We start from the raw sequence: 25,540 nt of genomic DNA on the forward strand, positions 1-25,540 counted from the left end.
TAGCTAATTTTTTTTACAAAAAATGTTGAACAAGGCGATTTTGAAGTTGGCAATTGACAGAGAATTTCATGATCAGATTGGTGTGTGATGATATGAAAACAATGACAGATAAATTTCTGCCAAGATTTCATCCAACTTCTCGTAGATGTACATCTGAAATACAAGAAGAATCCATTTTTCTCAGAAGAATATTATGTACAATAGGAGTTTGAGTATCTCCATTCAACTCAATGATGATCATACAAAATCACGAGTTAGAACAATCAAAGGAACAAATCAGGACAACCATTATTTAGTCTAGAACTAAACAAGGACACCCTCCCTATTCTCCAGTTCAGTACACACCAGTATTTCCTCTCCATATAGGCATTTTTGAATAGAACTGGGGAACAAATGTGAAAAGGAGACAGCATTACTATAGCCACCACCTAATATACAATGGACAGCCATCTGAACAGCTTTTACTCATGTTAATACACATATGAGAACGTGTGAATATGACCGATCAAGCTCCTCATGGCCACATACCATGCCCATACCGACCAAAAATTTGGTGCATGTCCGATTGACCAAAATTTCCATCACATAATACATTGTAGCTATCTTGCCTATGAACCAAGGTGGATCTGACACCCTTCTTGTTGGCTTTACAAGCAAAACTCTGGGTCTAATTAATGACACCTTACTTGGCCGCATACCAATTCTGTGCACACTTGGCATCAACAGAAAGGTCAACCTGGAGGAAGTTGGTGCCATAAAAGGGTTTGGACATGCATTCGGTGACTATAGCCTTGGCAAGCTCAGCTGACTCTGTAGGTCCTTCCAGTATCACTTCATCATGCACCTGGTTCCACAATATACTTGTCATTCTTCTTTTGGCTGCTTAGTGAAAAGAAAACTACTTACTCTAAGCAAAACTAACACCAAATGAGCTGCAATCTTTAGATGGATTGCTTTACAAAAATAGATGAATAAAAAAAAATTTATGGATCTTGTAGCAAGATTTAAAAAAAATATACTGGAAATAAAACAATGCTGATTAATTCAATCTGGAAGATTCACAAGGTTTAGCATCTAAAAGGAAAAAAAATAAATAACCTGAGATATTGAGAAAACAAGCCCACAAGTTAAAATTTGACCAGTAATAAGGCTTTCTTCTTTGTGGTTGCAAAAACATTTTGGGATGAGTTATCAGAACATGGCAAGTGGTAACTGAAGCAGGAGTCGCTCACAAACCTGATGACAATTGCACATAATATTCTGTAACAATGCTTCTAGAACTAGCCAAAACGATATCTATATTATTGATGGAAAAAAAAAGTAAAATAGTGCAGATAAAAGTGCATTCTAATCAAACTCTGGCTCCTAATTCATGAGTCAATGCACAAGCATCTAGTATCAACACTAACAGAGGACAGAAGAAAGTTACACTGGCATCAACATCCAATCAGACAATGCCTCTCATTGTGGTATATTAGGTCAAAAAAGGCATTTCAGGTCATCTACATCAAGTTCATAAGATCGTGATAATATAACATAAACCAACCTTATCAGCTAATATTTTGCATCAAAAAGGTAGTGCTCAATTTATGATTTGGGTTTAGAACTAACTATATGTAAGGTTATACAGTCAGGTTCCTGTAAGGAGTCAAAAGAAGCTGTTTGCATGTAGGTCTAGTATAACTAGCACAGAACTGAAAAGAAAGTGCCGCCTCTAAACAGCCAGAAGCCATGCCCTGATGGAGTTCGCTAGAAAATTGGGATCCTTCAGAGTAAAATGGTAGAATATTCACATAAAGCGACCAAGGATCAATAATGTTAAAGAAAGAATGACATGACAGTAGCAGCATCACATTGATGCTCAAAAAGATATATGCAAGCATTAGTTCATTGACAGAAGGTAACCATCAAGCACTGTCCGGTAGGCACTGAGAGAAGAAACAACCGATATATTTGATGAAGATAAAGTGTTTAATATTCATTTTCAGAGAATAACTAATAAAATAACTTGGACCAAAAAAAAGTGGGCTAGAAACTCTAAATACGATGATCATAAGCATGTTACCCGTCTCTTACCAAATAAAATTAGCATCCAAGAGGAAGAAGGGGAAAGAAAGTTTATAGATAAATGAATCAGATTACAAGGATTGAGGAGATTAACCTAATCTGGTTGTCAAAAATTACAATTAATCTATTATCAGAAAATTATTAATTATGGATGATTAATTACTTTCTTTGTTTTGGATGAATATGGGGGGAAAAATCAAGAATGGGATCTGGTTAATAAACCTGCAATAATAGTCTCCATCCAAGCTCTTTCAGACGAGTATTCCTGTCTATCTCAAGCATTGCACACATAGCAACATCTGCTGCGCTACCCTGTTAAAAGCAAAAGAAATATAATTGTTGCATAGGTAAAACAACTCTGCAGGAACAAATGCAATGGTAGCCATTTCAACTTTCAAGGAAAAGGACAAAGAATGAGATCATAATATTCTTTTCCAATTGATAAGTTGTTTTATATCACAATCAATTGTTCCATACTTCCTAACCATATAGCATACACATAAGAAGGTCCAAAACTCAAGTTCACTTGAAACATTGATAAGATTTATAGCTTTTGATGATGTAATAAAAAACTGCACCATAAAGAAAACAGAGAAAAAAGTGAATAAAAAACCAACTTAACAGCATCACAAACTTCCGCACCAGATATCGGTAACAAGTTCACCAATGGTACTTGGTTCCACAGTGTATGCACTAGGGGGAGATTCTAAGTTCTCATATATCAGTTTAGGTAATGCTGTGTGTGTGTGTGTGTTGTGTTGTGTTGTGTGTATGTGCAACATACATGCTCTGTGCATGCAAGCATGTATAAATGTATATCTTAGTACATATCTAGGATTTGAAATTAATTTGCCATGCATGGAAGTATGTAACTTGAAAAAAATCAGATAATTTAGGAAATTGTTGAAAATTAAATAAATAAAAAGAACTTCTTGAAAATATAGGATAGATAATATTCAAAAAGGGTTCTTTTTGGGTGTAAACCCTCCTAAATGTTCAAATATGCATGAATAACCTTGCAGAATTGCTATTTGCATATATAGCCTCATAAAACACTTGTTTTGCATGTATACCCTTCTTCTTCCTTTTTTTTGCATATGTATTCATGTCATCTAATGCCGTTAAGAAATGAGCAGTTTAAAATTTAAATAACTGAAATACCCTTAATGGGTAGACTTGCCAAAAGAAAAATATATATGATATACATGTAAATGACAACTTTGTAAGGGTATTCATGCAAATTCAAAATATTTAGGAGGGTATACACGCAAAAAAACCATTCTAAAAATCAAGGAAATCTTTAAAAAAATTGAAAGTCAACATAAAAATCACAGTGTTGTTATCAAGGAAGAACAAAATTATGAGAAAGTTTGGATAATAAATTTGAGAATGAGTTGCAAAAAATAAATTTGAGAATTACTGGATTATTTGTCAGTAGGTCACGGAATATTGTCTCCGGGATATTTATGCAATAAAACACAATCAAGAACAGGCCTTATCGCAATATCTTCAGTTTGCTATATGGATCTACACTCAGCCATCATCAAGCTATATGCAATTTACACCATTTCACACTTCACTGTGATTCAGTGCTTTCAGAGTAATCTTTGCCCATAAATGTGTACAAGTGCATTTGCTCACCATCTAGTTCCTTTTTTCAGAAACACCAACTTTATAAGTGCTACATCACGCCAAGGTTGAACAAAAGGATCATTTTGGTATTTCAGTAGGTAAAGAGATGTCTAACATCTTTTAGTTTTGTAAAAGAACTCAGAGGAAAATACAACTTTCAACTTCAGACATTGGTTACCTAAAGCAGGAGCAGATTTGAGTGTGACTGTAGGATACAGATTTATTTGAAAAATTGAAAATAGAAAGCAGGTTTTTCCCTAATAAATTCTGAAACAGGCGGGGAACCTGGATAGAAGTTTCCTGCTACTAATATCCAGACAACAGAACTCATGATAATGAATATGCTGATAACTTCAAAGGCAAATCTCCCAAACAAGTTCTTTCTAGTTGCAGCCAGGACATGCTAAAAAAGGAAAAGTACCTGTACTGGAGTATTGATTGCAGCTCTCTCCATGTGACCCTTCTGACCATGACTGGCATGAGTCATTGGAGGAAAACAGCGTCTCCGTCCTAGCAAAGTATAAACACACCCATGTTCCCATGCTTGTCTTTTGCATTCTTCTTGCCACCGGAGAACTTCTTTTCTATCATCGTACCAAAGTTTAACCGTTTTTTTTGCTTCTTTGGTAGAGACCTAAGCACAAAAATGTTATTGAGATGGACAGTTACATAGATATTTATATGATTCTTCCTAGAGATTTAATGACAATTGGTAAATATTAAATCAATACAGAACAATTTCCATCTATCTTTTAGATTATAAATTTTCTGCCAATAAATCCAGATATGTCAAAATAATATTCTTGGGACCACTGTTTCTGCATGTTTGTTTATCATTTTTCAATTCATTAGATACATCTGTATAACTATATGCTTAAGTAATTTTTTAAATGTGTAATAATACAAAATCATACATACAAAATATATACATCAAGCTTGGAAAACTTGTTACTTGAATGTCGCTAGCCCACTTCTAAGCATCTGATTGGGCAACTCATACTTTTCAGAATAGATAGAATGGGAGTCCAAAAAAAGCTTTAAAATATTAAAAAATAACTCGATTTCATTTTAAAATGTATTATACTGCTCAGGACCTTCTAAGTATATCAATTTGTGGTCTCATGCTGAAAACTTGCATTACGTCTGTATATTATGAGATGCATTTATGGATGTCTATGACCATGTATAACCACGCTTCACATCATTATTCAGTGGGATATACCATTCCATTATACTGTTTGATGACTATCCAAAAAAAAACAACTGAATGGCTATTAGGCTTAACTGTTGTATAGCCAAGTCTTCATCAAATTTTTTTTACTTCTCTAAATTTATTTGATATCAACATCATTACACTACCAATATTCAGAAAACTTGCATAGTTCAAGCTTAATCTTAGGAACATGCTTTTCACAATTGAAAGACATGAGAGACAATGAGAGCAAGATTAGTATAAATGCTCATATGACTTATATAGTATAAATTTGGCCATTAGAAAGTTTTTACTGAAACTCTGAAACCAACCTCAGTTTTAGATCTGATGTAGCTAAAACTGAAAAGGTTTGATTTTGTTTTGAGAGGTTCAGAAAAAACATCAAACCATATTCAAGACAGTTCATCAAATAGAACTCTTTTTAAAACAGCAAAGTGGCAAAACAAGTTAACAGCCACTAACAAACAAGAAAATAACAGATACATGCTTTTTTATTCTGAAAAAAAAAACGCATGCAATGAGGATGATTCTAGAGCAGTGGGCTTGGCACCTCTATAAGGAACAGTGAGCTTGGTACATCTATAAGGAACAGTGGGCTTGGCACCTCTATAAGGAACAGTGGGCTCGGCACCTCTAAGGAACAGTAGGCTCGGCACCTCTAAGGAACAGTGGGCCTGGCACCTCTATAAGGAACATTTTCGTATTTTGACTTAGTGGCATCATAATAGGGGACATTCAAGGAGGATAAAGGTTCAAGAAATGGGAGAAAATAAATATTATCTATAACTTGGAAGGCTATCATAAATGTACATTTTGCTCAGTTAAGATTTTAATTTCATTCCAGAATCAAGTTGAGAGTGGCTTCAGATAATGCCTTAGAGTGGTGACTTGTCATATATTTGCGTTTCTCAACCTTTGTCATATGCCAAGACAAGGATGCTTGGATAAGCTTTTTGCTCTACATCATGGACATGGATGAAATTTATTATGGAACCAACAATTAAAAGTTTGAGTGGTCAGGCCAGATACATAGTTGATGAATTGGTGCAAAACAAAGTTAAGAAAAGAAATTTATAACCTTTCTTGATTGACCTTCTCTCCTTTGATGTCCATGTGTTTTCCACGATCGTTTTGGCCTCAGTCGAAATGTCCGGAGACTATTGAAGAGGCTTTGAGCATTCACTCAGAATTTATAAAAAACACAATAACCTAACCTATTGACTACATTGTTCTCCATCTAGCATTCTAGGGGACCACATGAAGAAAAGAAATAGCTACAATTATTAGGTTGAAGAAAAGTGATGAAGAGAAATGCAACAACACAATATAATTATATATGTAATTAGTATTTCATTTCGGATACTTAGCAACAACACTTGCAGGAATGGAAGGGTTCATGATGCCTCCATGCAACCACCAGCTGCTTCTGAGAATCTGACTATGGATTACTATATATTTTCATCTGATAGTTCTATACATCTTTATGAAGTATTTCTGTGTCTTTATGTAATCCATTTGCAAATAGATTCTGCCATGTCAAAGATCCATTAGCTTTTCTGAAGTCATACCACTAGAAACACCTTAAGACCTTTACAAACTAACAGAGTCATGAAGCATCTAAGATACATGGACATGGATAGAAAAGCGAGTGCTCCACTATACCTAATAAAAGGCAATTAGTGCTTCAAGGATAGATCCATCCTCTTCTGATGTTACAGCTATATATTCACAAATATCTAAACGGAAATTGACTTTAACAGATTCAGCCTTTTTTAAAACCTCAAGATTAAACAGAGATGGCACCATTTATAGATAAGAGTACCTTCCAATCCCGAGAGAGCCCTACAGGAGTTTTTCCATAAGCAATAGAGAAATTAAGCATCTTAGCTTTCCTTCTTTCAGCAGCAAAAGCATCCTGTAACCAGCATAAACAGAAGGGAGGGACAGTACACGTCAGGTTCTTATTTTCCATGTAGCCATAAGCCTCGGAGGCTCAGAATTGGAACAAAAATGGTTAGTGTGATACAGATACAGAACAAACTAATAAATACTGATCCCTGACCTCTAGCTCAAAAATCTCACATATTAAAAAAAATTTAAAAAAACTTCAGCGATATCTTGAGATATCCTATCACATTCATGATGATGCAGAGAATCAAACACTCTGCAGTCTGCACTATGCCTGCAATTGTCCCTTTTTCACATAATTTCATCACTCATGAAGAAATAAAAAAAATTACATGATTAAATCATACAAGGCAGATGCCAGTCAATATATAGAACAAGAGTTTACAGAAAGGTTCAAGTTGAAAGAGCTATTATCTGATGCATCAAAACATTCAAATCATCATACTTACAGAAGGAGAAGTCAATTTTATTTGAATAAAAAAAATATGAACAGAAAAGATTCTAATTTATCTTGGTATTAGGGATTGCAAGATTAAAAAAACCATTAGGGATGGCATTGATTCTGTCGACCATCATACTCACATAGCAGCATGTTTATATCAGAAATCCCAAACACAGAGTCACAGATGCGCAAAAACCTGCACACCAACTTGCATGCACAGGAAAAGGGGAAATAAGTTGACATTGTAAGGTAGCAAGTCCGACCTTGTAAAGTTTTCTGAAAACAAGAGGAATACATCATTCATTTCATAATGCTAGTAGAGACCTAGTAATTTTATCTGGCATTATTAAAAGCCTTTGACTTTTCCACTGTATTTGAATCTCATAGCCATTGATACCTAAAAATGCCTACATTACTTACCATATTCTTTCATGCTATATGGTGATGACATTGATAGGACATGATAATAACAGTGACAACTTGCAAAACCTTTGACTGGAAGAAAATTGTGGTGGTACTTCTTCGAAAATTAGCATCCATTTAAATGTCATAGAGTTGGTAACTGAAAGGACAACTAGAATGATTGACTGGACAATTCTGTATGCCTCCAGATTCCTCAGCTGTTTTACCAAACAAACATTATACAGTAGCAAGCCACAATTCATCTTCCTTTACAGTGCTTCCCAAGGTTCAGAAAAAAACTAAATTTAGTATGCAATTCACTTCATGTACAGACAAATATTTAAATAGTTTCGGTAGTTTTTGTCCTAGTTTGGAAAACTGCGGTCAGGATTTAATTAAAAATTAAAAACAGGAATGAACATGTGATGCAAAAAATATGAGAAAGAAGATTGAAAAAAGAAAATGGAAAAATAGTGCAGGTTTTAAAAACATTTTATTATCATTTACGACCATGACATTCTTTAACTAATAAAGTTTCAGCAGTCACAGTCTGAAACTAAATGAAGCAACAACATTTTATTTGCAAGTAAGAAAGATACATAAAAGAGAAACTAGAAGAAAAAAAAGCAAAACCAAACAACCAAAGAACATATCACCCTACAATATGTTTCTTAAAAAAGAGAAGCATTTCTGCTGAAGAAAGAAGAAAACAAAGAGAAGCATTAGGTTGGTTATGGTAGGCATCATAGAAAATTAAATATCTTGGTTTTGAGATTCCTATTTAGTTTAGCAACTCAACAAAAGTAAGCATCAGTCTTGAAGAAACACAACTCAGCAATATATCAAATGCCAACAATTATGATCATAAATTTCACAAGACCATTAACAGACCAAAGAGTCCAACTTCTCTACATAAGGAACATATGCATTCAATTTGAAATTTACAAAGTCCCCACTTTTAATAATTTCAGAATCAGAAAATTACATGACTAAATTTGTGATTGTATGATCCAAAGTTCATCTCAACAAAGAATTATGATATAGTAGCAAAAGAATTAAGAAATATCACATATTTAGAAATAATCAAGAAATATCACATATTAACTCCAAATTTAGAAATAATCAAGAAATTTAGAAATAATCAAGAAATATCACATATTAACTCCAAATTGCATCTGAACATGAATACTAGTGTAACAACAAGTAATGAGAATGATGATAAAAATACTACATCCCAAGGAGATTGAATATGCTTGTGTAAAAAGCATGTGTATTGTAGCAACTTTCATTCAAATATTAGGAACTGAACTAAAACATTTGGGGATGAATTATCCCTATCCTTTGAAATTTATAGACTTCAACATCCAAATGCCTCCAAGCCTTCTGCAAACTTCCAAAATCCATCCAATTAAAAGGTTCAGTCTATAACATACTAGCAAGATCCCATTCTGAACTCAAGGGCATCACGAAAAAATAATAACAAAAGAATTTCAGCCAAGTTACAACTGAAAATTATCTGTTTCAATCTAAAACCACCCAACCAACCTATTCAACCAAAATAAATGAAAATACAGGATTTGTTCGAATCTAGATCATATCCAAACAAAACCAACCCAGTTCAGCCAGAAATGCACATTATGGTGCGTGGATAATTGCATACAATCAGACATTTGAATATAGCATAAATACTTTATAAAACCAAATGTATGTTAAGTTTGATTGAGAATAGAGATATTCACTAAATAAAGCATGAAGAAGGTTAGTGCCAGTTGGATACGCCATTGATTTTTCAAGGAAGACGCTTGATATCACAAAAGAGCACTATCAAAAAAAAAAAAAGGACAAATGCAACTTCCACATGAGCCAAATTGTGACACCTGACAGACTAGGAAAATCCTTGACAATTTGAAATTTTTACATCTAGCAGTCACAAAAAATTACTGAGTACTGAGTCAACTCCGTAGGAGCTAGACATGCTGATTTGTCTTACTACGATCTGACTACAAAATCATGGTGTCCATAAGATCAATTAGATAAACAAAAAAAACAACATAACGAAGTCGCAAATAGAAAGATGCTAGGAAAATAATAAAAAAATGACCTTTACATTTCTTTTTACAAGTGAAATTTTTCATGTTTATACTAAAACAACAAAAAAGAAAGCTAGAACGATGAAAGCATTATTTCCTTGACATATCTTCCAACAAAGTTACTGGAATAAATCAACTGCTTGCTATTCATAACGTTATTTATTTACGATCCCAAACTATGAGTGTACAAAGATTCAGCACATAATTACCTTTAAAAGTGGAACTGGAGGTTTCTCTTCACCAGGTTGAGGATGCCACTCAAGAAGTACTCTCTTTTCTTCAACAGCTTTACGGATATGGGCATACATATTCACAGCTGTCCTAGAATGGAAATCTCCACCAGCTTTGAAGGCATCCAGCATGCTTTTACAGTTTGCAAGATGTGCTAAGATCCTAAGCTCCAGCTATTTATGATTTATTCAACAACATCCAATGTAATAAAAAAACAAATTAATTCATGCAATAAAAAACTATGGTTTTAGGAAGCAACAACTTTTTATTGGCGTCTGGCCTACTAACCTGCCCATAATCAGCAACAATAAGAGTGTGTCCGGGTTCAGCAATAAAAGCCTGCCGAATTTTGTACCGATCCTTCTCTAATGCTGGTTGATTCTGATTGTAAGGCAGGAAAAAACATGTAAATAAAATCTTGTAAAATTTGTAAAAGACTATGCAATAAGCACAATTGTATACTAATAATCTCATAATAGGGGCAAAATGCAGGGTCAGTTTAACCGAATAAATCATCCACCAACCTTCATAGATAATAACATGATCAAATGATTGAGCTATGCAGTGGACAGCAACAAACTTTAGAAATGGGTTGTCAATATTACAAATGCTCCAAGAGCATTATACTTCCATAAATTACAGGATGCTGGTTCAATCCTACACTCATGGAATAAAATACAAAACCAAACAATATGCAGCATATAATAACACAAAACCCAAATAAATTTGACCTTACACAATCTCAAGTTTAGAAATTTTTCTAGGTATCTTTCTTGTTTCCCTCATACTATTTTATAATTAAATGTTTATCACTTGCAGAACTCAAAAAAAAATCCATCTAGCATCAAAAAATTGTTTCATTATTGCTAAATGAAAAATAAAAGTGCCAATTGAAAACTTGGTTTTCTAGCACATGAGAACATCAAATATCCAGATGGCTCAAATGCAACAGTTTCTAAAATAGCTGCTTTCCTCCTAGGACACTTGAACATTTAAGTTTCCTGACTATAATATTGAGTCATGAAATGCAAAGAATACATCCACATAAGATTAAGGATTGAAATATTGCCCCTACCAACCCTGTATTTCCCAGTACGTATTATATCAACCAGAGTGGCTTCTTGTGATGGTACAACAGATGAACTGACCACATACCCACTTTTGCCACTCTGAAACAACCCTCTGCCCCATACAACTTGTACGCTTTTTCTGGCTCATTTGAACCAACAGGTACCAGCTCATCGTAGTGTGCATTCTACCAGCCAGTGACCAATACAGGTCCATAGCTCAATTTTCAAATCCATGCATTTAAATGATGAGTATGACAAAGCGATAGAAGGGAGAAGAAGTGCACCATAACATAAAACAATCAATGTGAAATTTATGCAAGAGGTATTAAATCTTTCAAGCAAAAATTAGCAACTTGGCAAGAATATCGGGAATATTGCCTCATAATCAACCATTCTCGCCACTTCGAACAACCATATGACAAATAGGGCAGCAAAAGAGATTAGATCAGAACCTGCAAGTTTGGTCTCCTGGCTGATAAACGTCCAGTTTCAGTATTGATGTTTAGAGAACAGTGAACGCGCCCATTTTTACATGATATATGACTCCCCTGCATCCACAAGAAGATAGCACCACCATCAGCCACTATATACTTTTGGCCAACACCAAAGATCTCTTCAAATAACTACCTTCACAACCACCACCATCACCACCACCACCACCACCACCACCACCTCCAACAAAACAAAAAAGAAAGAACATAACATGAACATATCAAAAGCATACTATCTTAAATCACATCTAAATATTGTTTTGTATGTCACATTATCAGATGAAATTTTTTGAGAATTAGACAGAATTATATGTGCACCTATGGTTGTTCTGTTCTTATGTCCAAGATATCCTGTCCATAGATTAAAAAATTTAACATATGCCATAGTATCAAGTCACCTGTAAGGGAAGAATGAAATTGGATATCAAGGAATCAATAGAGCAAACTTCGCAAAGGGCTGCAATTGCATGACAAGCCTCCCTCCCCTCCTTGCCTCCATTAAATGCTTCATAAGCAGATCCATAAAAGGATGTGTCTTTGCCATCAGAACTTGTGCTATCAGACTGATTTTCATATTCATCAATTAGATATATTTCATCAGTGGAGACCTTTCCAGCAAAAATTTTCAGAGCATCACCGCAAACCGAAGGCCACCCACTAGCCGTATACATCTCAGTTGGCATTTGTACACCAAGACTGTCTAATTTAATAGTCCGATATTTAGAAGGAGACTTCTTGCCCTCTTCAATCACATTTTCAGTATTAGGTACTTTAAAGGTCTTTGATAAAGGCAGTGTTTCATTTTGATCCTTTCTGCAAAAAAAATGAAATAAAAAAGAACTTACGGAATTGGTAGAAACCCAAAAATAAGAAACTCCTAATGTCAAAATACATAAGTGTGAGTCATCATAATTGTGAGAAGGATGCAAGCATATATGTAGTTACAAATGACAATAGATGGGACTCAATGACTAACAATCATGCCAATCTATCAAGAGCATGGACTCAAAAGCCCCTGGAATGGGATTGTACTGTTGGTACCATACCATTCCGGTGTGAAACCAACACCAGTAACCCATTCTGAGACAGCCTGTACATCCTAGTCTATACTAATTAGTTCCCTGGTATCATAACAACCATACTGCAAATACCATCGGTATTGGTACCGTACTAGTACCTCACTATTTTGATGTTCTTGGTTTCAATATGTAGTTGGTATCCATACCATACTGATACTATATTATTTTGATGGAAAAGAAGGGTATGGGATTCGATACTGGTATTTAAAACCTTGAAGAAGTGAATGTTTTAGCAATGATGAATGATGAGTAAAGACTCGCACATTTTCATCAAGGTTAAAAGCTCCTCCATGTAGGGAACGCCTAAACCTCGCTTGATACACTAATCAAATGCACCTATGTAAGAACCACATTGCATGGACCAAGTGAAAATGCTTAACTCCTCAACCAGGGTAGGATTTCAACTCTCTAGAGTCTAGAGTTCTCTAATAAATGTTCTAAGATGATCTTACATTCACATATTAGAAGGTTCATCTTTACGGACACGATGGTTTAGACATTATTCAAAGTGTTCCAACTTCCAATTCATACAAAACAATCATCTTGGACCCTCCTTATAGTTGTTAGCTGCATCCTTGGCCTTTATTAGTGTTCCAAGATGATCAGATAATTGAAACATTGTATAAAAGTAAACGCTTATATCAATGATGTTTCAACTATTGCAGGCAACATGAAGCAAAAAGGGAACCTTCATTATCATGTTCACAAAAATTACAAGAGTGGGACATCATAAATTTACATGAATACAAATGCATACAACATGGAAGGTTATTATTTAGCCCCACCATTCCTTGAGCTGAACAGCAAATTGAGCCAACTTTATGGTGCAAACAATAATGCAAAATGGGTACTTTGCTTAGATCAATACATGATGAAAAACGATCAGAATTGGATACGCCCTAATCCAAAAATTCTATTCTATACAATCAGGTTTGAGTGCCAAACCTGGCCTTATTTATAAAGACAGAATTCTAGCCATTTTGGATCAAACCAGACCAGTCTACGCATAATTAGACCTAGAAAGTCAGCTCTGGCCCATAAATTCAGTCCTAGTTAATTGGCCAGACCTCATCTGAAGTAGGACACAGATTAAAGCTTGAAGCAGCCCCCAAAATAAACCTCTGTTGGTTCAATACATTGCGCGTCTTCATAGTTCCCTCCCCCTGAGCGTGATTTTACTTTTCCTAATTCCCAAGCAGATCGCCACTCCACCCGGCTTCTGGCCAAACAGGACTCTGCATGGGCCTCTGCACCCAATGGCCTCTCATGTGCATAGTACATATCCAGCTCTAGTTAATCTATATTCTAAGCATTCTGTTAACAAACACAACATCAACTCTATACATTTCAAGACTCAAATAAGCAAATTCAGTGAAACTTTAAAGACAGGATGTATGTTGCATTTCATGTTTTCTTAAGCATATATAGAGAGCGAGAGATGGACAAACAACTTTCTATGGTTAAATTGGGCTTGAATAAATAGAGTTTGCTGGCATAGTCAAGTGGCTCTGCACACTGTCACCACATCATCTGCACACCTGTAAGAAAGGTTTGAGAATATCAAGGTACAGGAGCCTACATCCTAGGGTTGGGTATGGTGCATATTTTATCGAGGATCATGACCAAAGGGTGTTGATGGGTACACAAATAAATATGGCGAGCATGCTCTTGGTCTGCCTTCTCTCAGTTAATTTTAGAATTACAGAGTTTTTAAGTGCATAGTGTTCAAACCAAAATCTAAAAAATCCATAATATTTAATCCTCATTTAACAAAATTCCCCATGATTGTTTTCAACTAAAAACAAAATACAACTTAGATTTTTGAAGAAATAAGAAAAGAGGAGAGGATTTACCTAGCTAGAATGATCTCCTAGCCCAAAAAAAAATTTACAAGCAAACTTCAATCCTATGAGCCAATCTCCTTAAACACTCTTCCATTCTCCCTCACTTTATTCCCACCTTCAGATGGGGGAGAACAATTGCAAAAGGGACTATTTGGGGGTGGTACAGGCTCAGTCTGGTGCTGGTACAGGCACAGCTAGAGGCGAATAGACCACACTCTGCTGCTGAACTGCTCAATATGGGGTTGGTTTGAGTGATACAGGAGCATTTCTAGCAGTATTTGCCAAAACCAATGCCCCTTTTATACCGCCAATGGGTTGGTACAGTACGTAATGATGGGTATGTACCATGGTCTGCCGTACCGGCCGGTACGGGCCGGTACGTATCGGTCCGGCCTGGGACCGGTACCGGATCAGCGTAAAATCCGGTATCGGTAATTTATTGTTGAAGGACCGGTACGCCACTGGTACGGATCGGTACGCCACCGGTACGGACCGGTACGGGACCGGTTCGGGACCGGTACGGACCGGTTCGGGACCGGTACACCACCGGTACGGACCGGTCCGGGCCGCCACCGGTACGCCGACCGGTACCGGTACGGCGGACCTTGGTATGTACAAAGCCGACTAGTATCTAAAACCTTGCCCAAGACAAAATGGATTCACCCCCAAAAAATACAAATATTAACTAATCTACAACTTTCCCAACTAGAGACAATTGAGACTTGCAAAATTTTTCTTGCGCACGACAAAACTCTTCAGAGCACTTAAACACTACTTTTCTGTCTAAAAAGACAGTTTCCCAAAACTACAATATTCAAATATCAAAGTTTAAAGTTATAGTGGTTAAGTCTTGGCACAACGGCAAGGTTGCTCTATAGTATCTCGGGTGTCACATGTTGAAAACGTGGAAGCAATATCTCTGCATACGGGGTTAAGGCTGCGTACATCTAACCCTCTCCAAACCCTACAGTGGCAAGAGCCTCGAGCTACGAGCTGCCCATTTTTTTAACATTAAAGTTCTAAGAAAAGGTGATCCAATTGCATATTCTAGATACCACTTTATGATATTCAAAAGTACATTGAAAAGTACCTTAAAATCAAGATTACATCACAACCATCTCAAGAATTTAATTGGGCTTACCAGATAAGTTGTACGCAGCAATTTTTCATAATTGGTACTTAACTAGGAATTTTAGAATAATATACAAGATAAAAAACAAAAAGACTGCACAACATTAATCAAGAAAAAGACTGGTAGAGTTGATAATAAAGAATATGATGACTATTTTATTAGGAGGAACATGGTATTAATTGACAGAATTTGAAAATTGTGCATTGACAGGAAGATGATGCAGATACCTATTTAGAGTACCGCCAAAAAAAAGCTGGCGGATTTGGGCATCACTGCCAATGTTCATGTACTTAGCATCAGGACAATACTTAGATGCCCACTTCCGAAATTTGTCTGCCACTACTTGTTGTTCAGCAATAGCAACTTTTTGAATCTCCGAAAGATAAGCTCGATCAACAAGCATTCCATCAGACTCCATTTTGACTAAAAGAACACCAAATGGACGCCAGTATTCTTCATAGAAATCATACATTGATCCTCTATTAACACCATCAAGAATCCAACCCATTTTCCCAAGCTTTTCCTTCAAGCTATCATAAAGTTTCAAAGTACTTATTGAATCTAAAGCAGAATAGCAAATCCATGGTACTCGTTCTTCTCTTTGAAGAATTTCAACAGGAGCAACAGTGATAAGCTTGCCTTCAGAGCCATCTTTTTTCACCTTTTTCTTACCAAATATGGACTTCATTGATATCTTCCCAACAACCAATTCCTTGTCACAAGATGACTGTTTCCTGGACATGACCCTTGAATCACCAGTAAGTGATTCAAGAGAATACCCACCGTCAGCTCTTCTTGAAGAATCCCATAGCCGTGCAAGATGCATGGTATCTGCATGGAACCCAGAAAGCTTGATCCCGTAGTTCTCTATAACATGACTATCAAAGCTATAATTATGCCAAACCTACAAAAAGTAGAAAAGACAGCATCTTTACTAATGTTGTAACTGTGGACAGTTCATGCATTCAACCTCAAAAATAATTAAAGTTAATCTCACATGCTATCCAGGTCATTAATTGATAAGAAAGTAGAACGCAACTTATGGTTTTTCCTCGACTGTTGTAAATAAGAGAGTACCTTCAAGTAGGCTTAAACATTAATTGCAAGTCAGCTACGTAAAGGTATGGTTAGATCAACATTTAGGAGCACAGGAGAATAATGACAAATAAGCACTACACTCCAACATTCTTTTACATATAAAAGGAAAGAGAAACATCAAGCAGTTTAAAGTTCAAAATGCAAATGCCCGGTGGTAGGAAACTAAGTTTATGAATCTAACAAGTTTCAATTCATCAGTCTGTTAAGGCTAGATGGCTCATACGTCCTCAGTTATTGCTATCCAAGAACAAACCTAGGACGATCCAACTTAACTAGATAGTGGTTCATTTCATTTCTCACTACCTCAAGTAATTCTTCTTGGCTCTCCCCCACCATTGTTCTGACCTTTCTGTAATTGCGAACTCCTCAATACAGATGTTTAAAGCATGAATTGCACAGGTCAAAGCCAGCTTGAATACATTTTCCTCTCTCAATCCTCTATTTGTCACTGCTAGGCCCCATTCTGACCCTAATGCACCGAATAAAAACTCTAGTCTTAGCAAGCAACTACAGCAGTAACTTATCTCTGATCAACTGCTCATGATCACCCAGTTAAGCCCAGCACTCTATTCTCATTAAGTTCCAGTTGTAATCAAGCTTTGCATATCACTCAATAGGTGTAATTTCAGTTTACAATACCACTTTAGCCTTGTCAAAGGCAGCAAGAGCTATGATGTAATAATACTGTACATCTTTACAAATTACTATTGGAACAGAAAGGCCACATGCTGCTGGCATTTACTTGTTTGGAACATGAGACAATGTCAAATGTAGAAATTTATAGAATTGTAGCAAACATGCATGCCACCATAGCACCTCTGATTATACATGTCAATGAGGTTGGCAAAAGATACAAAGCCTACGCAACAAAGTGATGACATGACATTCAATATAGTCGAGACAACATTTGAACTATGTGATTGCTTGTACAAGAAAGAATCTTGTGTCATGCTAGAAAATCTAATAGCCCAATAAGCCAATCCAACTGGTAGTCAATAAGTGGGTCTGGATCCAACAAATAAGTCCCCATTCGCATCAGGTTTAAAGCCTAATGAAAGACACGATTTGATTTTAAAATCAGGATCCTGGTTGACTATTTCTGAAACTGATATTGCAATCCTGAAGCAATAGTATTATGTATATGATATACGATACATAGACTTCTGTTTGTTACAAGTAAATTAGATGATCCTGTAGGTTATCAAAACCTCAAATTATATATAGAGAGAGAGAGAAGAAAAATTGTTGACTTTTTCCTCTTGTTCACAGCACAATCCCCTGGACCCACCCCCCCCCCCCCCAACCTCCTAGTATCTTCTTCCTCAACCTTGCCCTTCCTACTCATGCTTCTTGGACCTTAGCAACACTGTGCACCTATACATTGTGCTCTATCACTCTTGCTGTATTCTGTCACCTCCTCCACTTCCTCTTCTACCTCCCACCCTTCCCAACTTCACCCCTACTTCCCCCCTTCTTGTATCATCCATCAACTCAGCCCCTTATTCATGTAACACTAAACTGTCAACCCCCTCTCACTGCCCACACATCTTCACCCTCCACTGCATCTTTCTCTAGTTTCTCTTCCCATCATCTGATTCTTTCCCTGCAAGCAAACCACAACTCCAACTGAACCCTCCTTCCTCAACTTGCCTTTTCCTCAGCCCTCAAACTCTGCACCTTAAACCTTTCAATGTTGAAGTCCAGTATAAAGCTTGAAATTAGACCTAAAGATGAAAGAACCTGATTAGGATCTAAATCTGATCCAGCTTTAGGCCTTGAAAACCTTTTTTTTTTGGCTAAGGCGGGTAAATCATACCTGACGAGTACGAATACACCCAATAAAATCAGAAAATAAAATGCCTCGAAGTGCCCTGGGCACCTCCCCATCTCCAACCCACAGGATCCTTCCGGAGTGATAGGCCACATAAGCAGCCACCCAATCCACAGCCCCATTGGCTTCTCGGAACACATGCTTGGCCTAGATGGCCCCCCTCCCTTAACATAATCCAGATATCACGGAGCAGTGGATGATTGCTGCAGTCACCCCTAAGGCCCCCCTGGATCCAACTAATGCTTGTAGCCAAGTCGCCCTCCAGGATAATAGAGGTGGCTCGTAAGACGCGCCTGGAGTGACGAAGGCCCGCCCACGCAGCTCTCAGCTCCGCACCAGAAATTGAGGTGTCGAATAACTGCCAGCCCCCAGCGGCCACAACCCGGGCGTCCGGGTCCCGAATAACAAAACTTGCACCCCCCTCGCGCCACCATTCAAAACAAACCCATCGAAATTAACCTTGAGAAAACTCGGAGGTGGGGGCTCCCAGATGAAAAACACCAACCGAGGTACTGCCAGGGCAGAATAGGAACCCCAGGTGTCCCGAGCTATCAAGGACTAGTCAACGGGTCTGGTGTGACCGATATCCTCCACTAGCTATCAAGGACCCATCAACGGGCCTTGAAACTCTTCAATAAATTTTTATCCACCTTAGCATCCCACCTTTACATGATGGGTTTGGTTTCTGATCTTGCATGGATCAAAGTTGAACCTGACTAATTATAGTCTTAAATATATGTTGCCATGGATTATGTGCTTAGTCATAGAAAAGACTTCCCCTATGGCTCTAACATATCCAAACTGAAGCACTTGGAAGGGGTGCATATGGGTCAGGTCGGTACTAGTTAAAGGTCAACCGACAACTGACCCAATATCAGTTCTCTATTTCTTGGAACCAAAACAAAACAAAACTATTTTAGAACCGAATCGAACCAACCCAACAACATCAGGTTAGCTCAGGTTGGTTATTGGATTACCCAACAATTTAAAAGAGAAGAGTATAATAATTTATTGACTCTACACAAGAAAATCCACTTACAACAAATAGTGAACAACATAAACCAACAAGCAATCCAACAATAGCATACAATAGTAATCGCAAAAAAAGCAAATTACAAATCTTGTACATATGATGTCACAACAACAAGAAAACACCTACCGTTTTATTTGACAAAACAAGAGTAAACAAAAACTACAAGTCTAGGATATAACGAACCATGAGATTTATATGCATACTATACTATAGGCTTTATATAGTATACTATAAATTTATATACATAATATTATATAATATTGATGGGTTTGGTTTGGGTTCGATTGGTTATCCAACCTCTTGACCCAAAACAAATCGATTCAATTGGGTGTTTCAAAATAAGAACCAGAACTGAATCATTATGTGCCAAAACTCAAGCCAAATCGAACCAATGAAGTTGGTTCGATTGAGTCCTCAGGTTTACTTGGAACCATGCATACCCTACTTGAGTTCACCATCCACTAGTTGAAGTACCAACACCAATGCCTGTAAAGGTAAGCCTAAGGGCATCGACACCTTACCAGTATGCTATAATACTATATTGATACACAGTATACCTCTTGATGCCAAATGAGGTAATGTACTATGTTTTAGTATGGTAATGGTATCAAGAGGCACACCAGGACCAATAACTTATTGATAAGGTATGGTCAATAAGCATCAATACTTAAATTCTAGGCTCCATTACTTTCTTATAACAGGTCAAGCTCTTATTAAAATACCTCTAAAATTGTTTTCTTAATGTTAGCATCATTTTTTTTATAGAGGCACCCATCATCTACCATATAATCAATATTCCTCATACATTTCCCCTTTTGCTATCATTTATGATATAATTTCTCACTTTTTTCTTTCAAAGTTAGCAGCAAAGAGGCAATTATATCAGCAAGCAGTAGATGTTAGTGAACAATCAATTCAAAAGCTGAAAATCTAAACTTAGAAAAACCACAGAACTAAACATTGCCCGCACTTGAGTTTATAGTAACCAAGATTTTTAAACTTAGTTTCAATTTCTGTTTTAATCATCTAGGTGGAGTCTCAGTTTAGACAGTATCACTCCATGTTACGGTCCAAAAGGTAAGAAAAATTTTAACAAAAGAAAAATCAAGCAAAAAATTAAGAAAAGTTATTTTACATTATCTTATTGTATCTTGAGTTATTTAGGATCATAATTTGCATAGTTCCGATAATTTATTGCTGAAAGTAACCTGTTTAAAAGCTTAATACAATGATTATATTTAATGTTCTCCTTATCATAATTTCCTGCACATTTTTCTAATTTGTAGAGTTTATCGTATTTGCTCTAACTATTGTATTTAAGTAAATTTTGCTTAACGGATGATTCGTTCTGTTTCATTTTAATAACTCATCTAAGGAAAGAAAAAGAAACTAGCTGTGCAAACTTCATTCATTCCATTTCAAAAAGCCATCTAGGAAAGAAATTCCATTAAATCATAGTTTGCTCTTTTCTCATTTGAATAACCCATCCATGCAAAAAAAATAAAAAAACATTTCACTATTTTATTTTAATATATCATTTTGTCTTGAAACAAGAGAAAAACACTCATCTTAATAAGAAAAAGAAGAAGCATAGAAACATGTGAGGGCATAATGCTTTCTAATTAAAAAATACACATCAAGACTGCATCATGTCCACCATAATATCAAAGCTTAACCAAAAAATAATATAAGTTAGATAATTAGAGCATTGGGTAAATGTAATATCTAACAAAATTGATAAATTTTAGAAAACATCAGCAAATATTAAACATATATGTTTTACCAAAAACAAATGCAAAAAGAAATAGTTTCAGCCAAAACTGCTGAAATCGCTGAAACTAGCAAAAACTAATCGAAACTGAAAATTTCGGCCAGTTTTGGACTAGTCTTGGCCAAAACAAATTGGCTCTGAACAAAACTTAAAACCTTTATAAATAACATACTTTAAAGAATATACAATAAATTGAATGGGAATAAATACTACATACAAATTGACATCCAATCAACAAATTCAATGACTAGAGCATATAGTAAAGTTCGTGAGACAGCACCTAATCAACATGTATGAAGAGCAGGATCAATGAATACTAGAGGAAAAAAATGCCTCAATATTAATATTTAGCATTATAACAAAAAGTTGTCCCTGATTTTTAACCTTCTTAATGGATGGGTCTTCAAAGAATGGAGCAAATTCCATCAGAACATTTCGACCACCGTCAAGCACATCCACCCAAATACAAGATTTCCCATAACCAAAATCTGCTTCTGGACCAGAATAAATACTAAAGCATATGATCTCTCCATGACCAACAGGTGTCTCCTGTTTAACATCAATCTTGGACACCTGTGCAGAAATGTATTAGTTCAAATCAAATGAACTTTAAACCAAAAAAGCAGCAAAAATAAATAAGTCCGTACACTGTCTTCAAACTTAATTTAATATTTAAAAGAAACCATGCATTTTTATAAATGTGAAAAAATTATTTGTGTATTTTAAAGGCATATAAAGGCAGCGTCCTGTACACTATTTACACATGAAAATAGAACTAAATAGATTATGCTCAATGCTGAATCAAATTTGATTTTGAGGAGTTTTCCTACTATGATCATAAACCTTGCACTTTTCTATAGTGAAGCACTACAAGAAAAAACAGAAATATATGAACAGACTTTAACATAGGCCAGCACGCACAACTCCTAATAAGCCATACGTCTAACATAAGTATGCTCATCATTTAGAAAGGCATAAATCTTCTATATTTTGGATAGTGACACACACACACACACACACACACACACACATATATATATATGCAAATTTCTGTATGCATCCTGAAAAAGGTATTGTATAATTCTATTCACTACTCAGCAACAGTTAAGACAGCAGTGGACTTATTAGTATGTATCATATGATGATATATGGTTTGGCCCACTTGCCTCTGTATCACACGCATGGATGAAATTCCTGTATTTTGTCATAAGCATTTGAACTACTTTTTTTGCTGTTGAGATATTATCAACCACAACAACTTTGTCATATATCTGAGCAAGCTTCTGTTGGTTTTCCCCCTTAGGCCCAATAAGGTTTTCGGGATGACTTCTTTGGTCAAGAGAAGTTTCAACGAAATGCTCAGTACTTTGGCATGTTTCTCTGTCTGCTTCACCTACATTGCCAGATCTAAGTCCAGCAAAACCAGAAAGAGGCTCTTTGACATCATCCATATGCTTCAACAACTGTGATCCATTGGGCTGGATCCCTTCCTCAACAGCCTGTGCCATTAGTGACTTTGAATGCCAAGGGGTATCCATTAGAGGGTTTTCCTTCAAACTTGTATTAATATTGCTGTCCATAGCAGAACAAGGAAGCATACTGCCCCTGATGGATGAATAAGTTGGAAAAATTGCCTTTTTGAAGCCATTCGCACTCTTAGAAGCAGTTTCATCTTGTAGGTCTACTAAGTCTTCTGATGATGCTAAAACACGGCCAAGAGCAATACCTTGACAAAGTTTGTCTCTCATAATTTTGCATGTCTCTCGATTCCAAGTAGATTTAGATTTGGAGTACATATCACGTGATGCATGCATAGCACTGTAAGCCCTTCCCATTACTTCATGATTGGAAGATAATCCAAAATCTGAAGAAAAGTTTTTAGGGCCATAAGGATTGCCATCAGCATGGTGCATGTCACTCCTTGTAAGAACTGGACCAGAACTACTAACCGGAGGTACAACAGGTTTTATGGAACCATAAGTCCAATTATCAGAACAGTGAGCCTCCGATTCTGGAAATGAATGATACTCCTGCCTACAACCCAAGATGCTTTAAAATCTTAGATAACCATTGAAGCCTGATGAAATAAGAATGCATTGAGAAGGTAAGCTAATACGTTCAAATTGAACAAAATTCATTCAGAGCCACATCGGCAGAGTAACATCATCCACAACATCATCAAGTGAAGTCAACAATAATACTGTACAAGGAGAATTTTCAAACTCATAGATGGAGCTAAATGGAACTAGCATAATCCTCAATCCAATAGCCTAGATGAAACCAATAGATACCTGTTACTTTCCAGATGTGTTAATGTTGATTTATTATGTCAAGATTATGATATGGTTTCCTAGACAACACCCTTATACAGCTCTTCTGAAACAAAGTTAAAATTAGTGTGCATCTAGAATTTGGCAAAAAGAACCATATGAAATGCATAACTAACCATCAACTCTTATAGAGTCCACAAAGTTATATGTCAGGTTATCACATTGACCACCCTATGTGGCTCTAGCAATTATCCCAACATTGGAAGAGGCAAGCTGAGATTAAAGACAGGTTTCATGCATAATTCAAATATGAAGTTGTTTATGCTGGATTAACAGATAGGAGCACCAAAGGAGAGAATCCTGCAAGATTTAGCCGTTGAAAACAGTTGTGCAGACCTGTACTGGATGCCAAATCGAAGTAAAGACATAAACTTTTTCACATGGTTGGGACTCACCAGTTGCATTGTTCGCATTTACAATTTGAATTTAAGAACCTGTATGCAATCAGCATATGATTCCAATTCATCAAGAGCCAATTCCATGATGGATAGCCGGTGATCGTTGAAGAGAAAGAGAGAAAAATCAGACTTGTTGGATGGGAGGGAAAATACACCTATCTGGATATCTACTTGATTTACAATTTCGTATATATAATTTGATTGATAGTTCGGCCGACTTCGGTGCTCTCAGCTTCTTTTCACCATTTGCACATGTCATAGACAGCACCATCATGCTTTCTAAGGACAAGGCCAGCTAGTGTCATATTACCATGCAATTCCTTTGTTCCAAAAAAACAACATCTCGTGAAATTCCATTGGCAAAAGAACAATCCTTTAACTTATGTAACAAATGGATCAGAAATGCAAGCATTTCCCTGGCAAAAAGCCCAGGAAACTTCCTGTGACCAACTCAGGGCACCTACAAGTGACTCGACCAAGGTCTCAAGTCTCAATCTACTGGGATCCCAGTATCAGCAAAATTCAAAACACGGTGCCCGATTATAACAACCAGAAGTTCAGAAATTTCTGCATCACAAAACAATACTTGCCACTTACCTACCACCTACCCCAAGATTCCTATCACTTCCAGCCACCCAATTGAAATTAAGAAAAAGAACCAAAAACACACATGGGCATCTGGTATCTATCTATTCCAGCAATTGTTCACACCGGCACCTTCAGAGATGGTGAGTACATAGAAGTAGAGAAAAAGCAATACCCGACGACACCCAAGGCGGGTCGGAGGGGCGGCCGCGTCAAGCCCGTGACAGGGCGGCGGAGGGAGGAGGAGAAGCAGAAGGAGGGGGAGGGGGAGCAGGGCCTGAGACCGCCGCCGCAGGTGGAAAGCCCCATCGCCATGGCCCCCGCGACTCTCCCCAGCTTTCCACCGCCGAGGCCGCAAGGAGCCGTCTTGGAGTAAGAAGGGAAAGAGAGCAGCGACGCAGCAAGAATGGCGCCTTGAGAGGGCTTCTTGAGGTCCAAGCTCGTAGCACTCTCCCCTTCTCTCTGTCGCTCTCACCGCCGTCCCCCTCTAAAACCCTAAAGAAGAGGAGATGGAGAGAAGGGCGCAAAGGTTGAGGAAACCGAAGATTTCTATGGCGGGCATAGATGCTCTCTATCCTTGTGTTCGCTCTGTTTGTAGAATACCCTCAAATATCTTCGGAATTATCTGTATGCCATTCTTTCAACTTTTCTTCGAAGAAATCATCAGCTGAAATCGAGCCAAGCCACGAGGGCTAATTTGGTAACGGCAACGGCGAAGGGGTCAAAAATAAACTGTATTAATTAATAAAGTAAATTATAATTTTTTTAAGAAATTATAGATAAATTATACTTTTATCTAACCATATAAATAATCTGCATTTATTTCTGAGATTTTCACCTTCTATGTTTTTTCGTGGTCTAAAGTTTTTTTTTCTTAAACAATTTGGACTTTA

At 36.7% G+C, this 25,540-nt stretch overlaps 1 protein-coding gene across 2 annotated transcripts; it reads right to left on the reverse strand.

The window, feature by feature from the left end:
* Window positions 1–148: 148 nt before the first annotated feature.
* On the reverse strand, window positions 149–25,197 carry LOC103721207 (DNA polymerase I A, chloroplastic-like). Of its 2 annotated transcripts, XR_005507496.1 has the most exons (13): window positions 24,823–25,197; window positions 22,501–23,368; window positions 21,719–21,907; window positions 15,829–16,505; window positions 11,945–12,359; window positions 11,508–11,603; window positions 10,274–10,366; window positions 9,964–10,158; window positions 6,735–6,827; window positions 4,121–4,333; window positions 2,290–2,379; window positions 1,099–1,236; window positions 149–844 (listed from the first exon to the last, which is right to left on the reverse strand). XR_005507496.1 is itself a non-coding variant. In XM_039117213.1 (12 exons), exons 1-12 carry the CDS (start codon window positions 24,960–24,962, stop codon window positions 683–685), a joined length of 3,231 nt encoding a protein of 1,076 aa, XP_038973141.1. In that variant the 5' UTR covers window positions 24,963–25,196; the 3' UTR covers window positions 149–682. The 2 variants fall into 2 exon arrangements, 1 of the variants encoding a protein (XP_038973141.1); XM_039117213.1 differs by lacking the exon at window positions 1,099–1,236 and having other exon boundaries at window positions 24,823–25,196.
* Window positions 25,198–25,540: the final 343 nt, after the last annotated feature.

The sequence above is a fragment of the Phoenix dactylifera genome, unplaced genomic scaffold (assembly GCF_009389715.1).
Source record: "Phoenix dactylifera cultivar Barhee BC4 unplaced genomic scaffold, palm_55x_up_171113_PBpolish2nd_filt_p 000190F, whole genome shotgun sequence".
In the NCBI taxonomy this organism is placed as follows: Eukaryota; Viridiplantae; Streptophyta; class Magnoliopsida; order Arecales; family Arecaceae; genus Phoenix; species Phoenix dactylifera.

Coding starts and splice junctions, on each gene's coding strand:
- LOC103721207 (XM_039117213.1), bottom strand. CDS start 24,962: ATGGCGATGGGGCTTTCCACCTGCGGCGGCGGTCTCAGGCCCTGCTCC. Junction 11,604..11,944: donor ATTTCATTCTTCCCTTACAG/GTGACTTGATAC, acceptor TTGTGGATGCAG/GGGAGTCATATATCATGTAA. Junction 2,380..4,120: donor CAATCAATACTCCAGTACAG/GTACTTTTCCTT, acceptor TGCTTTTAACAG/GGTAGCGCAGCAGATGTTGC.